Here is a 14,394-nt window from a genome sequence, read left to right on the forward strand (position 1 = left end):
CAGTGCATTCTATGCACAGGAACCTTCAGTTGACGATTTACCAGTTTCTGAAAGTTGTGCGGTTTTTGTTTTTCAAGTGTCATCATGATTCCCCTCTTAGTGTTTTTGCTAGAGGTAGTAAGGGCTGTGAACAACACGTTCAGTTTGATATTGTTTGGAAAGCATGGCTCTTTGCATCCTCCACTGCTCAGCCAGAGCAGCTGCGTGTGCCAGGGCTGGGAGCTGCCAGGGTGCTGCCAGCCAAGTCCTGGCGTTGTTGTGTCTGGCCTCTGCTCAGAATAAACAATGCCCGAGGTGTTTCCACTGGTTTGTTGGTTGTCTCTGAAGGAGAGAGGAGCCTCTGGGTCCATCTGTGTAACAGCAACATACATATGGCCCCCGAGGATAGCATTTTGAAAGGCACATGCTCATAAATTTAACTTTTATCTCAAGAAGGACAGCTATTATGCAATTGAAGAGCAGGCAGAGAAAAAAGTCCTGAGAGCACAGCCTACTGTGGTATTCAGGAGGTTTTCAGCTGGGCCAGTGTAAGCAATTTTCATGGCTTTCAACAGCCAGTTATTGATTCTGTGGCAAAGATTCAGAACCTGAAAATTCTCCATACATCATCTGATACATTAAACAGGCTTTCACGACATTCCCGTTTGGTAGAGCGGGAATCTGTAATTTGGCTCCCACTTACAGTGGCTCAGTAACAGGCACAGGGAAAATGTTTGCTGTAGCTGGAATATAAATCTAAGCTGACTTTCCTCCCATTCTCTTTGTGACTAGAATGTGTCTTTTTTTGCAATTGTGTATCCTGGCTTGCAGTAAAGAGGAAAAGTTTTAAGTTGTATTGCATCCAGCACCCTGCCGTCCTGATTCACAGCAAGTGCTTCAAAGGCAGATGCTTCCACCAGGTTGTTGCCAGGTGTTCACAGCACTCTTGTACTTTCCCTTCCTCTGCTCAAACATTGCCAGTGCCACTGAAGTCTAGCCAGACCCCTCTGTTCAACTATACTCATTTATACATGGAGTTTTTAAACTATTGCCAGCTTTTATGTGAGGGCTTAAGCTACATCTTGTTTTCAGCAGGGAAGTGGCATACAACCTGAGCTGGAAAGCAGCACTCAGACTGAATCAAGAATTTTCCAGGGAAAAGCTGGGTGGCTTGCACACCCATGTTTTCCAGCTCTGGACATCTGTCTGGGAGGAGTGACCCATTATCAAACATTAGCCACAATTCTTGTCCTGGAATAAATGCTTCATCTTGGAGACTCTGAGTGCTGGTTATTGGGGTGGAGCCAGTCTTCTAATGTTGTGTCATCCTGTCCTCTTGGAACAGCATGTTTCTAGGAGCTGTGGTATCATAATGGAAGGCACTCCTTTCTGGTGTGCTTTGGGAGGGTGTTTCCTTCACTCCTCATTTCCTGAGTCATAAAAGGTCCATGCTGTGCCAAAAGGTGAAATGGCATATTTTACTGTGGAAAATTATAGGAATATCAATACTCAGTTTTGGTAGTTTCAGAAGGCTATAAGCAGTACTGATACCGTCCAAGTTTTGTATTTTGATGTATCTAGTAATTTGGAAATGTAGATAGGTTTGTCTTGATCAGTTTTTTGTGTTAATTACTGAACTCATTAGAAAATTATGACCTGAGGTCATGAGTCCTTGCTCTTGTGATTTGTGTAGCTGCTTCCATATTCTAAATGTAGTTTGGATATCTGGAGCTTGATAAGCTTGTGACAAGTACTGACCCTTCCTTAAATTGAGCCAGGAGGGAGGGGAATGGTAAAAATTTATAAGTAGGATGGGATTTACAGTAGCCTAGTTAAAAATTGGTTTGTTCAAGCCTCTGCTGGTGCTATAAGCTTGTGTGTGTGCCTTTATATATGTGTATATATATTTATATATATGTGTTATAATTTATAAAATATATATGGTGACACACTGATATCAAGCAAGACATACTGAAGAATGTTCCTGCATAAGATTGCTCTTAACACACGTAACATGATGTGGTAGTTGCTTGGTGTTGTGCAGTTCCATTGAGGGCTGGAGAGAGGCTGGTAAACTGTGCACCAAGTTATTTTCTTTGAAGAGAGTGCAATGCAGAATGAGCTGCAAAACGTCTCACTTCATGTGACCCAAATTTTTATTGCAATGAAGGATACACAATTACAGAATAGCACAATCTGTCCTTTGGAGTATTCCAAAAAGCTCTCCAGCTCTGACAGCTGTGAAGTAAAAGGGTGCATGCAGTGGGATGTACTGAGGAGACAGACCCTGCTCCTCTTGCTGGAAATTCAGTCACTCCTCCCCTGTGAAATGCATGGATATGCAATGCATGTCAGTGAAAGGCTGAAGAGTGGGGCTAGGCATGTACAGGAGTAAAAGCCATCATTGCACCCTATACACAGCTTTAGCATGGGAGAAATGAATTCCCTTTCCTGTTCCCAAACTCCTCTGTTAGACCTGGGGGCTGGCTGTGTGTGAGGCACCTGAGAGCAGAGAGGGGGAGTTGCCTTAGGAAAAGCTAGGTGTCATGAGCTTCCTAATGACAGGTTTTCCTGTCCCAGCCTCAGCTGCTGGGCTTTCCCAATCTCTGGAAAGGACAGACTGTTGATGCATCCCCTTCATATCTTTTTGACCTTTGTCAAAGCTCAGATAAGAGCTTATGACAAATGTAGCTTGGTTGATGACAAATGTAGGACTGGGTGGTGTCCTCAGTGGCACGTGGACATCACATCATCGTGAATACAAAAAAGCCAAGTATGCTGATGATAAGTGTCTAGGAGAAGTGGGCTGGAAGGCCCATTAGAACTACTGTATTCCACTGTACTGTAACTCTGCTTTATACTCCTTTGCTGTTCTGTAGTTCTGTAGTCAACATTCTGTTTTACATGTCTGTGTTTTACAAGCCCCCACTGCCCATTTGCCAGCTTTCCCACAAGTGCCCCTTTTGACATGGAACATCTTCTGTAGGGGTGTCAATAAAATTCCATTCCTTTATTCTTCTCAAGGCATACTGTGAACATGAGTCCAAAAGTAACTGTCAACCAGTAGCAAATGGGCATGTGGGCTCTAAGCACTCTCTGATACTTCTCTAATTCATATTACATAGCTATGTAATTTAAATTACAAATTTAAATTACATAGCTATGTGTATGTAGTACCTCTTCTTTTTTTCTACTGTTACATTTCTTGAGTTTTGTGATTTTTTTTTTTCATTTTTACAAAAGGTATGTTGTTATGTCTTAATGAAATTGCCTGTTTTGTAATCCACAATGTGTGTAGGAGAAAACAAATGAACTTCAGAATCGCTGTGGACTATATAAGTACCACTGAAGTACTTTTAATAATGAGGATTAAAATTCCACCTAAGGTATTTTCAAAAATGAGAGAACAAAGGAATTGTTTCCTTTAGGGTTACCTGTTATTTATTTTTCTGTGTGCTCCTTATTGTCTTGTTATGAGTTTTTCCCAAGTCACACAAATTATTATTTACAGTGGTTATATAGCATTTGCAGTTACATATTCTTCCCATCACTATGCATTGCTGAAATGCACAAGTGTCCATTGGGTACAATCATCTTCTTGCTGGTATAATTTAGTTTTTCTTCTTCCTCTTGACTTTACAAAAGCAGGCAAACAAGCAGGAGATGCCTGGGAAATGATGCCAGCTGCTTCAAATTTTAGAAACAGATGAGTCTGCCTCCTATTTTTACCAGATGCATTTATTCTTCCCTGCTTTGCAGGGAAGTGTCACAAGATGCTATCACTGGGCTTGGTTTTCTGTAATTTCTTTCTCAAAGTGACTGCTTGTCACTGACTTATATGTCTTCAGAGCCCAGCGTTCCTCCCGATTCAGTGTGTTTCTGAAGCAATATACAGTGTGTCTCCATGTCTATTATCCTCACAAAAACCCAGTGCTTTTCGTGCTTCAGTCTGCTTCTAGTTTCATCTTCTAGCAGTCACCAGACATGATGTTTCACTAGAAAATTTCAGTTGTAACTAATATTTGTACAAGGACTCTAAATCTTTGAAAATATGAGAAATTCAAATTACTCCTGCTTGAGTGAAATCTTGGCTACAACTTGAAATACATAGTTCCCATCATGTTCAGTGAGGGCAGATTTTAATCCTTGTATTGTTGGTTTTGACAGGTTTTTTTATGTCTGTATTTTGAAATTAACCTATCTCTGTGTATTTTGCAACAACAAACATCTTTAAGTTTTCACATCACATGCCTGCACCTGGAATTTCCTTCTTTGCTTTTATAAGCACTCAGATTCTTACAGTGTGTGACAGGGCCATTCACCTGGTTGTTTTTCTCTCCCATTTCCCTTTCAAGGGGTCCTACAGACAGCCCAGGGCTTTCCCAGCCTCTCTGGTGCAAATGCCAGGAGTGCTGCTGTGGCTGCTGTGGCTGTGGTTGCTGCCCTCCCTGTCTCCAAACCATCAGTGCTGGTGCAGGTGGACATTGTTTCTGTCTTTTCTGGGGTGCAAACATCAAGTGCACCTTAAGGGAATATGTAGCCTTAAGGGAGAGTAGGTGCCAGAGATACAGACTGTGCATTCCTACCCCTTGCTAGATACCAGTGTAATTGAGCTGAGAATCCTTTTTAGAATTCATTAACTCACCATAGGTAGGAGCCTTATGTGACCCCAAATGTAAAACAGGAATAATGCTGCAAGCTTACATGGAGTTGCTTTGCCTTAACCTGGGAAGAGAATACTTACCTCTCATCTTTATTTCTAGACTTGGAGGAGATGGGAGTAGAAGAGAGCTCTTTCTTTCTGCAGCTTGTGTTGCTGATAAACAGCTTTCCCCATATGCTGGTTCCTGTGGTAAGAGGATGTGAGCTGCATGTCCATCAAACCTTCTGTCCAGTTGCATCCCTGCTGCTTTGCTTCATATTCTCCACTTGTGATGTCCAGCTGAATTATTCATATGCTCCATGGAAATGACATGATTGTGGCCAACTGGCTCTTTTGCTTCTCTTGCTTCTCCAGAATTCTGTAAGGGATATGTCTGCCTTAAGGCCTCTGTAGGGAGGAAGGAAGGGAAGGAAGGAAAGGAAGGCAGGCTGTGTTTTCTGTGGAAGTAGAACTGTTTCTATTTTGAGTCAAATCTAAAGGTTCTTACAGTTGAATGTGTTTAAATTTAAGGATTGCTGTGGGTCATTTCAAGCTGTATGTCTCATGTACTTAGATGCAATTCTGTACAGCTTTTGACTGACAGTAAAAATGTTATAAACACCATTCTCTTTAATCCATCTGGTGAGAGACTGGGATGCATAATGCCTCGTATTTATCTTAGTCATAACTAGAAACATGCCTCCAGCTGGCTAGTCAACCTCCTGTGCTGATTTCACCCGGACATTTGTTAAGAGTGGGGTCATAGTCCATGTTTACAATTTATTTCCTCTTCAGTTGGTTACTTTGTTATCCTCATGCTGTAATTCTATTGCAGAAACAAGGTTTTCAAGACTGATTAGTATTTTTTTCTGTGCTGATCTCCTCTGATAGTAAGAATCAAGAAATTCTAAAGGAAGCAGCTGGTTGGGTTTCTAGCTCTGGAATGCTTAGAACTCACAGCTGCAACTTTCTCTTTATTTTTCCAAAAGAAATAAAACATTTAATTTTTAGTTAATACATTAAGAATCTAGTTACATACCTTGGATGTATCCATGGCTCCTGTAAATTTCTGTGGGAAGCCTTGCTGTAGAAGAAATGAAGAATTGTCTTACCCAAATCATTTTTCATTCACAATTTAAACGCTACTATTTTTTCCAATATGCTCAAGTTGCTGGTGGCTTGACATTAAAATTCCTGTATTCCTATTATCAGCAATAGACTCCCCAGGCTGGTGGAGGGCAAGGTGAGATTACATGTTTGTGGCCTTGCCTGCAGTGGATTTATTCATCAGTCACTGTGGTAGTGGAGCTCTGAGGCTGAGCATTTGACTTTGTACTATTGTAACAGTTAACTGATTTTTCAGTTAACAAATAAATTAAAAAACTGAGACAGATCATACAATGTTAAGTCTAATTTCTAACAAATTTTGTGAAAGCTTGTGTTCTTTTTATGAAATGTTTGAAAATGTGTGAAAACTTGGGGGTTTCGTGAATTGTATGCTGTTTAGTGACAGCCCCGCTATCCAAAGAAAAGCCCACAGAGCAAGGACATGACATGCTATTCCTGTTATCAGACCATTAGTGCTTTATTTAAGCTTGTATTTCTTAGTTAGAGTTTCGGAGGGAAGATGGCACAACCTCTACACCTTCTCCCAACCTCTTTGCCCCTTCAGTTCTTTCTGTGCTGTTGCAGCTTTGAGAAGCTTGCCCTGTTCCTGTGTCCGGAGAATCCACAGGAGTGGGGGTGCATTTTCCATGTTGCTCCCTCACCCTCCAGTACATCCCTTTGCAATCATGAAGTCTGTATTAGGTACAGCAACAAAGTGCTTGCTCTGTAAATAGACATCCAGATGGTCTAAGGCAACTGTTTTGTATTTGACTCTGTTTGTGCCTGGTGATTATGGATTGGTTGCTATTAAATTTGCTAGGCTGGGAGTAGAACTATACTGCTGGTTATGGTATCCACATTAAGCTTCAAATGAACCTTAGCAATGGAAATCTTGCCTCTGGGCATGCCCTGTCCCTTCTTACAGCAAAATTCTTGTCATTGTCAGTATGCAGTATATTTTTAGACAGGGTTCTGTTGCTGAGTTGTTACTAAACAAAAGAACATTCTAGCTCTCCCTTCATTTAATTACACCTTCCTATTTTCTTTGCAGATAAATCTTGTCCCAGCTCAAAACCAAATTAGCTATTACTCCCTTATTTAAAGCCCAATGGTTTTTAGGTGTAGTATGTCATACACAGAGTTGGAATGTGTTAACTACACAGAAGAATCTTTTATTATACTCTATAGTTTAAATCTTCTTTTATTTTCTGAGACTTACATGGACCATTTCATTTTGTCAACATAGTGAATACAAGCATGATATGTGTTTCCAGAAGAATTTGACAGTCTTGATTTCAGAAGTGAAAACAAACTTTAAACCTGTATTTTTAATCAGATCTTTCTGTTTCAAAACAAGTAAAAAAGCTTTGTCTAGAACAAGTTATATTCGGTTTTATACCTGGACCTTCACTTGCGTTCTCAAAGTTGGCACAAATCATTAATTCCTTTTCATCACTTCAGTTTAAACTCTACCACGAACTATAAAAAAGTGGTGCAAGGCTGTCTGCCTTTCTTCCTAAAGCAGGAAATCTACAGAAAAGAAGAGCAGGTTTATTTTTCTTCTTGTATCATTGAAGTAATACCAACTACACCTATTGAGAGGAAAAATTGTTTTACCATAATAGGTTAATTAATGGGTGTCTTTCAGCAGCCTCTGTTAAAATGGTTTCATTTCCTGGCAGCTCTTTCTGCTTCACAGACAACTTTGTGTCAGTAAGGCTGAACTGAGTGGAGGATAGGCCTTTCTGTGCAGTCATAAATGGGCAACTACATTAGATTTCCATATCATGGACAGATTGTTGTGTAGGGAATGTAGTGCTACAGGTTGCTGAGAACCAAACGTCAGCAAAAATAAACAGGTAATTGAGAATGAGCCTGTTGATAATGTAGGTTCATCCAGACTAAAAGCTCATACAGCTGCAGGAAGCACAATGCAACTTCCCTTCCCTTCCCTTCCCTTCCCTTCCCTTCCCTTCCCTTCCCTTCCCTTCCCTTCCCTTCCCTTCCCTTCCCTTCCCTTCCCTTCCCTTCCCTTCCCTTCCCTTCCCTTCCCTTCCCTTCCCTTCCCTTCCCTTCCCTTCCCTTCCCTTCCCTTCCCTTCCCTTCCCTTCCCTTCCCTTCCCTTCCCTTCCCTTCCCTTCCCTTCCCTTCCCTTCCCTTCCCTTCCCTTCCCTTCCCTTCCCTTCCCTTCCCTTCCCTTCCCTTCCCTTCCCTTCCCTTCCCTTCCCTTCCCTTCCCTTCCCTTCCCTTCCCTTCCCTTCCCTTCCCTTCCCTTCCCTTCCCTTCCCTTCCCTTCCCTTCCCTTCCCTTCCCTTCCCTTCCCTTCCCTTCCCTTCCCTTCCCTTCCCTTCCCTTCCCTTCCCTTCCCTTCCCTTCCCTTCCCTTCCCTTCCCTTCCCTTCCCTTCCCTTCCCTTCCCTTCCCTTCCCTTCCCTTCCCTTCCCTTCCCTTCCCTTCCCTTCCCTTCCCTTCCCTTCCCTTCCCTTCCCTTCCCATGAAACACTTACCAGAATTTATTTTGGAGTTATTTATTACAGTTATTTTGGAGACACATCATATACGGGTTAGTGGTTTATTCCATTTCCTAAGGGCATGGAAGTAACCCAGTTTGAATGCAAAACACTGGGTTTTGTGAAACTCTTAGAACTGCAAGCTCAGGGTTGGTTATAAAACCTTTTCTTTTCCTTTTTCAAACAGCAAAATAAAATTTGGATCTTTTTCACATATGTTTTCTCACAAACCTATAACGTAGCATGTTTTACAACAATTTATGTGCTTAGTCTTGATTTATTAAACTTTTTTGTTTTTGGTAAATGGTTAAAACTGTGGTCAGAGTTGACTCACCTTGAGTAGATTAGTTATCACTTGTTAATATTTAATGGTACGGTACCAGGCTGTACCCTGTTCCTTTTAGAACACTCCCATGTTGTTTCAACAGATAATGCATCTCCTGCATTTATACCAGGGATCTGGGATGAAGTGTGCTGTATGACCTCAGAGGTGCAGCTTCTGCTGCCTTTATGTAAGGGCTGCCATGGATCCTAACGGTGCAAACATTCAGATTACAAGAGCCTAATTTTGGTCTTAGCAAAAAATTGTTAAAAATTAGCAATTTTAAATTTAAAATCAGGCCTTAGCAAAAAATTAGCAAAAAATTGGAAATAAATTAGATTTAAAAAAAGATAGGGATCATTCTAGTTAGTTATCTCTATCTCTTTGTGAAAAAAATGCTTAGCATTTTGAAGCTGGCCTAAGGTCAAGGGACTGTGGCAGACCTTAGAGTTCACATTTCCTGTTTTTTCTGTCTGTCCCTTAAGCTGTCTTTTCTGCCATCTCCTCCTGTCACCAGTGCCAGAGATCTGTTGCACCCCTGAGATGTACTGCCTTCTGCTGCCACTTGCCCGTGGCCATGGCTCTGCCTCCTCAGCTGTCTCCTGGTCATGCCCATATCCCCATGCACAGCACCATCACCTCTGCAAGCGAGACACTGATGCAGGGAATACTGCAGGTAAGCAGGTGCCTCTGTGCTGCAGAAACAGGGATCTGAAAAGATACCATGATAATATACAGACTCATCCTCTCTGGAACTTAGTTAAGCCTCTCCAATTTCTTCCCCTGCTCCCTTTGTTGTGTTTTTGGTACTTCACTGAAAGGACAAAAAAGGCACTTTTGGCTGCCCCAGCCTGCAGGGCTCCTGTCAGTGGCACAGGCAGCAGAGCTGGGCCAGCTGTGGTGGGAGCACAGCCGGGGGCCACCTGAGCTTCCAGCAGCGCCCAGAGGAGCCTGGCACTGGCTCCTTGGCAGCTGTGCCCTTTGCAGATGGGCTGATCTGGCTGAACACAAGTGGTTTGTTCACTGATTTGTTGTTTCCATCACTAGGCTAGTTTTTATCCTCTTTAGCTCTCTGATCCAGTCCAAGTAGGACCGCAGGAATGCTAGGACCAATATCAGGGAATGAGTGTGAACAGGATCTCAGAAGAACATAGGGAGTTTACTCTTGTGAGCTGGATTGCATCCAGCTATTATTGACAAGAGAAGTCCATGGTCAGATTAAGTGCAAATAGTTCAATTAAACTCTTTTTGAGGTGTGTCTCTGTTTCAGTTTCCCCTCCTGGACTTCTAGCAGTCTGGGGTGATTTTAGGACTCCAGAATGAACTTACACATGTGGTACTAAGGGTCTGTTTTAATAGTGTTTCTTTTCAAGTTCAGTGTGTAGAATATTGCTGTATGTTTTTAAATTTGTTGGTAGCCGATTCTCACACCATTTAGAGGAGCTGGGCATAATAGCATAACACTTTCTGGAGTGGGGACTAAATTTTCTTTTTTTAATTGTTGAAAATGTTTCAAAATCTTAATAAACCTTACAGCCTGGTTGGAGCAAAGTAAGTTCTTTTAGATCATCACCAGTATATGCCACAGTACCACTCCAGGCTGCACTAAAGAGGCCTGTCAGGATTCTCCTTGGCTCCTCTGATGGTTGTTATAGTATGATCTTGTGGAAGGACTTCAGCTGTTGTCACACCCTAGCGTTTTTTGAGTAAAGTTATTGTATACTCTTGAAATATATATTCAATACTAGCTCAAAAGTACCTGTCTTGCTACATGACTTGTCATCTTAATACAATGACGTCTTTATTCCTGGCTTCTTTGTTTTTTCTGCTTTTACTGACTTATTAGCCTCTTTAATTGCAAGGTGGATCTCATCCTGTGAATTTAACAACAGGTTTGAAATGTGCTGAACCCTTTTATATGTCCTTTTGCATGGGATAAAATTGCCATTTCTCTAGCATTGAAGTGCAGAAGCAGCTCTGGCTGAATAGCTGTTTCAGAACCATGTTTATGCTCACAGGTAGAACCAGTTTCTCCCAGACACAGCAGATATGCAATTTGATTTTGTAAAAAAATCCTGGCTTTTAATAACATCCTTTTCTTAGTTTTTGTCTGTCTTTAAATGAAAGTCACTGAGGGGCATGGATTCTTCTAATTCTGATTTATATTTAGGCAACACAGTAAGTGACCTAAATTTTAAGATGCTGAAAATCACAATACACTAGTTGGAATTCCCTTGGGATTTGGTGTGTAAACTGCAACCAGCTTTCAGCACAAACAACAATTCAGCATGAATGTACAAGCTGTATGTTTTTCCAGGATACACATGTAGCCCTCATGCAGAGATCTTCCTCTGCAATTAGTGGTGTTAGTAACTTCTTGGTGCTTAGCCTTGGCTCTGTGTACCTTCACTGTTTCTGTGCACTCCCTGTGCTGTGCTGCTCACACAGGAGCGTTCTGTTTCCTCTCTGAAAACAATGCCCTTTTTGCCTGATGCTCTTTGGGACAAGCCAAGGTGGTGACTTTCCATCTGAAGCTTTGACTTGGCAGACGACAGATGCATCTGCTCTGCCTTCTCCCTTGTGGAGCCTGCGGAAATCACCAGCAAATTCCCATGCTTGTTCAGCCACGTTATGCTGGAAGCAGACACTAAGAATGCATTGTGCTTTTTAGTTTTAAATTATGAGAAATCTACCACTGGACTTGATGGTGTGTGGTTACTTTTCCCTCCGGTCCACTTGAAAATAAGAGATCTTCTTAATAGTGCTGGTAGACCTTAGAAATTATACTTCCTTAGTGGTGGTGCATTTAGGTTGTATCTGTAATGATGTGGAAACAGATATTTCCAGAACTTCTGTTAGTCTTTAGAAAGTAACAAATATGGGAGTTTTAAGACAAAGGCATTTTAAAAAGTGATCTCTGCTTTCTTGACTGTTACCATTATCATAATCATTATCCCTCATAACAGGCATTTCTGCTAAATGCATAGCAGGTGTTACAATGTAGTAAGAATATTATAAAAAATAAAAATTAAAAAAAAATAAAGACCAACATGTTTAGTTCTTCATAATATTCTAGGGCATCTGATAAATCTGAGAGTTTTGTTTTGTTTCCAAGTTATTTTTTTAGTTGGAATGCATCTACCCAAAAGATGTAGATAAGATTGAATGTCTAGGTATGCCTCATAAGAAGGTATATATTTCTATACTTAGAAAAACAGAGTTGCATTTTAAATTTTTTATAAGATACTTATTTCTGATTAGATATTTCAGTTTTGCCTACTTCCTAATATTCCTCATACTTCTGAAAACTTCTGCGGTTCTGTTTTATAGTGAGGCTATATAATGATAGGTTGCAAAATGTGTATGAAAAGGGAAGGTTTTTATTAGAAGCTATGAGTTGTATTTTCTCAACATTTTTGCATTTTCAGAAAGGTCAGAATAATCTGCACACCCGCCTCTTAGACGCAGTACCCTGTAACACCAAGGGCAAGCATTCCGTCTAATCCAGGGCTCGCAGGAAAAAGTTCTTAGTCATTCATTCAGTGGCACACCCATTGCCTATTAAGAGGTATTTTTAGAAAGAAGCAGAAGTCCTCAGCATGGCTCACAGAGACTATTTTGAAATACCTGACTACATCCACACCCATGCTTGTAGCCTTTACTTGAGGAAATTTTTTAATTACAGCCATGGGAGTTGTGTCCAAGTTGAGCAACAGAGAACAGACTCTTAAACATAATGGGCTACCTGTTGGGCAAGTGAATTGACTATTTTCAAAGAGGGAACATTCATGTGCCGAGCAGTACTAAACCCAAAACATCCAGGTACATAGCATCTCTGAAAGTAGACATAAAACTTTGAAAGATTCCTGTAGACTTAGCAAGATAATTTGGGTTAGCTTGAGGTCAGGGTGATATATATGCTGGAAGAGAAATGGAAGTGCTTGATCTGTCTTGTCATGGTTTGTAGTGGCACCTCGTAACTGTGACAAATTTCCAGCAGGTGTGGGGATACCTGTGCCTGAGCTTTGCAGCAGGGAAGGAAATTCCTTCCATTGGGATGGATTTAGCTGGCTGCTTGAGTGTGTTGTTGGCCAGGAGGAGTGGGTTATGCCTTGATCCTGTCAAAGAAAAGTAGGTTTTGGCAGCTGGGGCAAGCCAGCGTGTGCAGAGGCACATTTTGAAAGTGGAGCAAACATCACTACTTTTGGAGTGCACAGGTAGAAAAAGTTGGGGTGCCCAATTCCTGACAACAGATCATTAAAATGCCTCCTCAACATGAGGAAAGTCATAGGCCTTCCTCAGGCTGAGGACTTAAAAAACCACATCTTTTTGTCAAACACCTTATCAGTAGGCAGGTCATGTGGGCTGTGCTGCCTTCTTATGTGCCATCTCAAGCAGCAAAAGGTTTTGAGAGGCACCAGTACAGCAGAGCAGCAGCAGCCCAGGGAGCTGTGTCCTGGAGCTCAGGACTACGGTAACAGTTTTCCCACAAAATAAAAGTTCAGGTGTGAGTATATTTGGCAGGATTTACAGGGCACCTTGCTTCTACTGATGTCCTCTTGTGAGCAAGCAGACTGGCACTCCAGGCTTTTTTCTTTTACATGTTGTTTAGATATCATGTGCTGAAGGTAAAAAATAACTTCATAACTTCATAATTGTACATATTTCTCATTAGCTGTTTTGACTGTTACATGTAAGCAATTTTCAAGTGTGTTATGAAAACCACCTTTCTGTAACTCATCTGCAAGTGAAATCTATTTTGTGTGAAGGAGCAAGATTTCCCCTCTTACATTGGGTTGGGAAAATTGGGTTGTTACTGCAGAACACTGTGCCAATTCATAATGCTTCTATCTTATTCTAAAAGATTGTTTTAGAGAAGTGGGGAAAGACTATCTCGCTTTTGGGAGTTTGTATTATGAAGAAATACATTCACTCTGCTGGTTTTAATATAAATTTTTAATAATGCTTTTTTATTGTTTCAAGCAAGAAGAAAAAGCTTTTTTTCCTCCCTGTAGTGTGTGAATGTTTGGGAAATGCCTCCATATAGAGAAAGAATCATAGCTTTGACTCTAAACATTTTGGAGGGTTCTAATTTTAAAGGTATGTCCTTCATATCCAGTAAGAAATTTGAGAGGCATGTGTTTGTTTTTCAAGTCTGATCAACTCTGAAAGAATGATTCAGACACAGAAGAACGAATCCATAAAAATTTTCAGCCACCTACAGTTCAAAAGAAGTATTCCTTGATACAGGTGAAAGGCAAGGCTCCAGTTCAAGTAAACTGTACAATGAATAGTTTTCTGCTACTAATTGAAGTGTGATTTTATTGGAGAAAGTATGAGACCATTTTGAATTTTGTGTTGAACACATTATTTTGCAAACTACAAAATAAACTTTGAAGAAAATTTCCAGTATGATTTAACTGATACTTATAAACAACTTTATACTTTTTCGGAATTTCTCACTGCTAACTACTGCACAACGCTGTGAGCAATATGATGAAATTAGTACCACGAGTTATGTGAATAATGCCTGGATATACAGTGCTTTTTACTGCTCTGTACTGTGCAGTAACATGGACCACGTTACAATGTGTGGTAAATCTAATGCAATTGTAGATTTTCTGCTGCTGCGTTCAGATGCTGAGGCTGTGGAACTCAGCTTCACTGACACGATCTCAGTCTGTGCTGATCTGACAAGGGTTGGGCACCTAGAAAACAGCCTGCCCAGATCTGATGCAAAGGAGTGTTCTCAGCTGATTAACTTTTAGAGATATTTTCTCTTCCCTTGCATACTCTGTAGTATGAGAAGGAATTCTGTCATTGGAGATTTTAATC

At 40.9% G+C, this 14,394-nt stretch overlaps 1 protein-coding gene across 7 annotated transcripts in view; it reads left to right on the forward strand.

Annotated features, from left to right (window-relative positions):
* The window catches only part of LOC111933236 (transmembrane 4 L6 family member 1), a 38,828-nt gene that overhangs the window by 10,487 nt on the left and 13,947 nt on the right, over positions 1-14,394 (forward strand). The window contains exons 1-3 of one of the 7 annotated variants that reach the window (XM_023932699.2): positions 1,367-1,442; positions 4,743-4,831; positions 9,077-9,235. In XM_023932699.2, the coding sequence (XP_023788467.1) occupies positions 4,754-4,831; positions 9,077-9,235 (237 nt within the window). In that variant the 5' untranslated portion in view covers positions 1,367-1,442; positions 4,743-4,753. Of the gene's footprint in view, positions 1-1,350; positions 1,443-4,742; positions 4,832-8,683; positions 8,750-9,044; positions 9,236-14,394 lie in introns of those variants that run through there. The other 6 variants (XM_023932700.1, XM_023932701.2, XM_086843804.1 and 3 more) reach the window with 6 other exon arrangements.

This window comes from Cyanistes caeruleus, chromosome 10 (assembly GCF_971803275.1).
Source record: "Cyanistes caeruleus chromosome 10, bCyaCae1.hap1.1, whole genome shotgun sequence".
NCBI lineage: Eukaryota > Metazoa > Chordata > Aves > Passeriformes > Paridae > Cyanistes > Cyanistes caeruleus.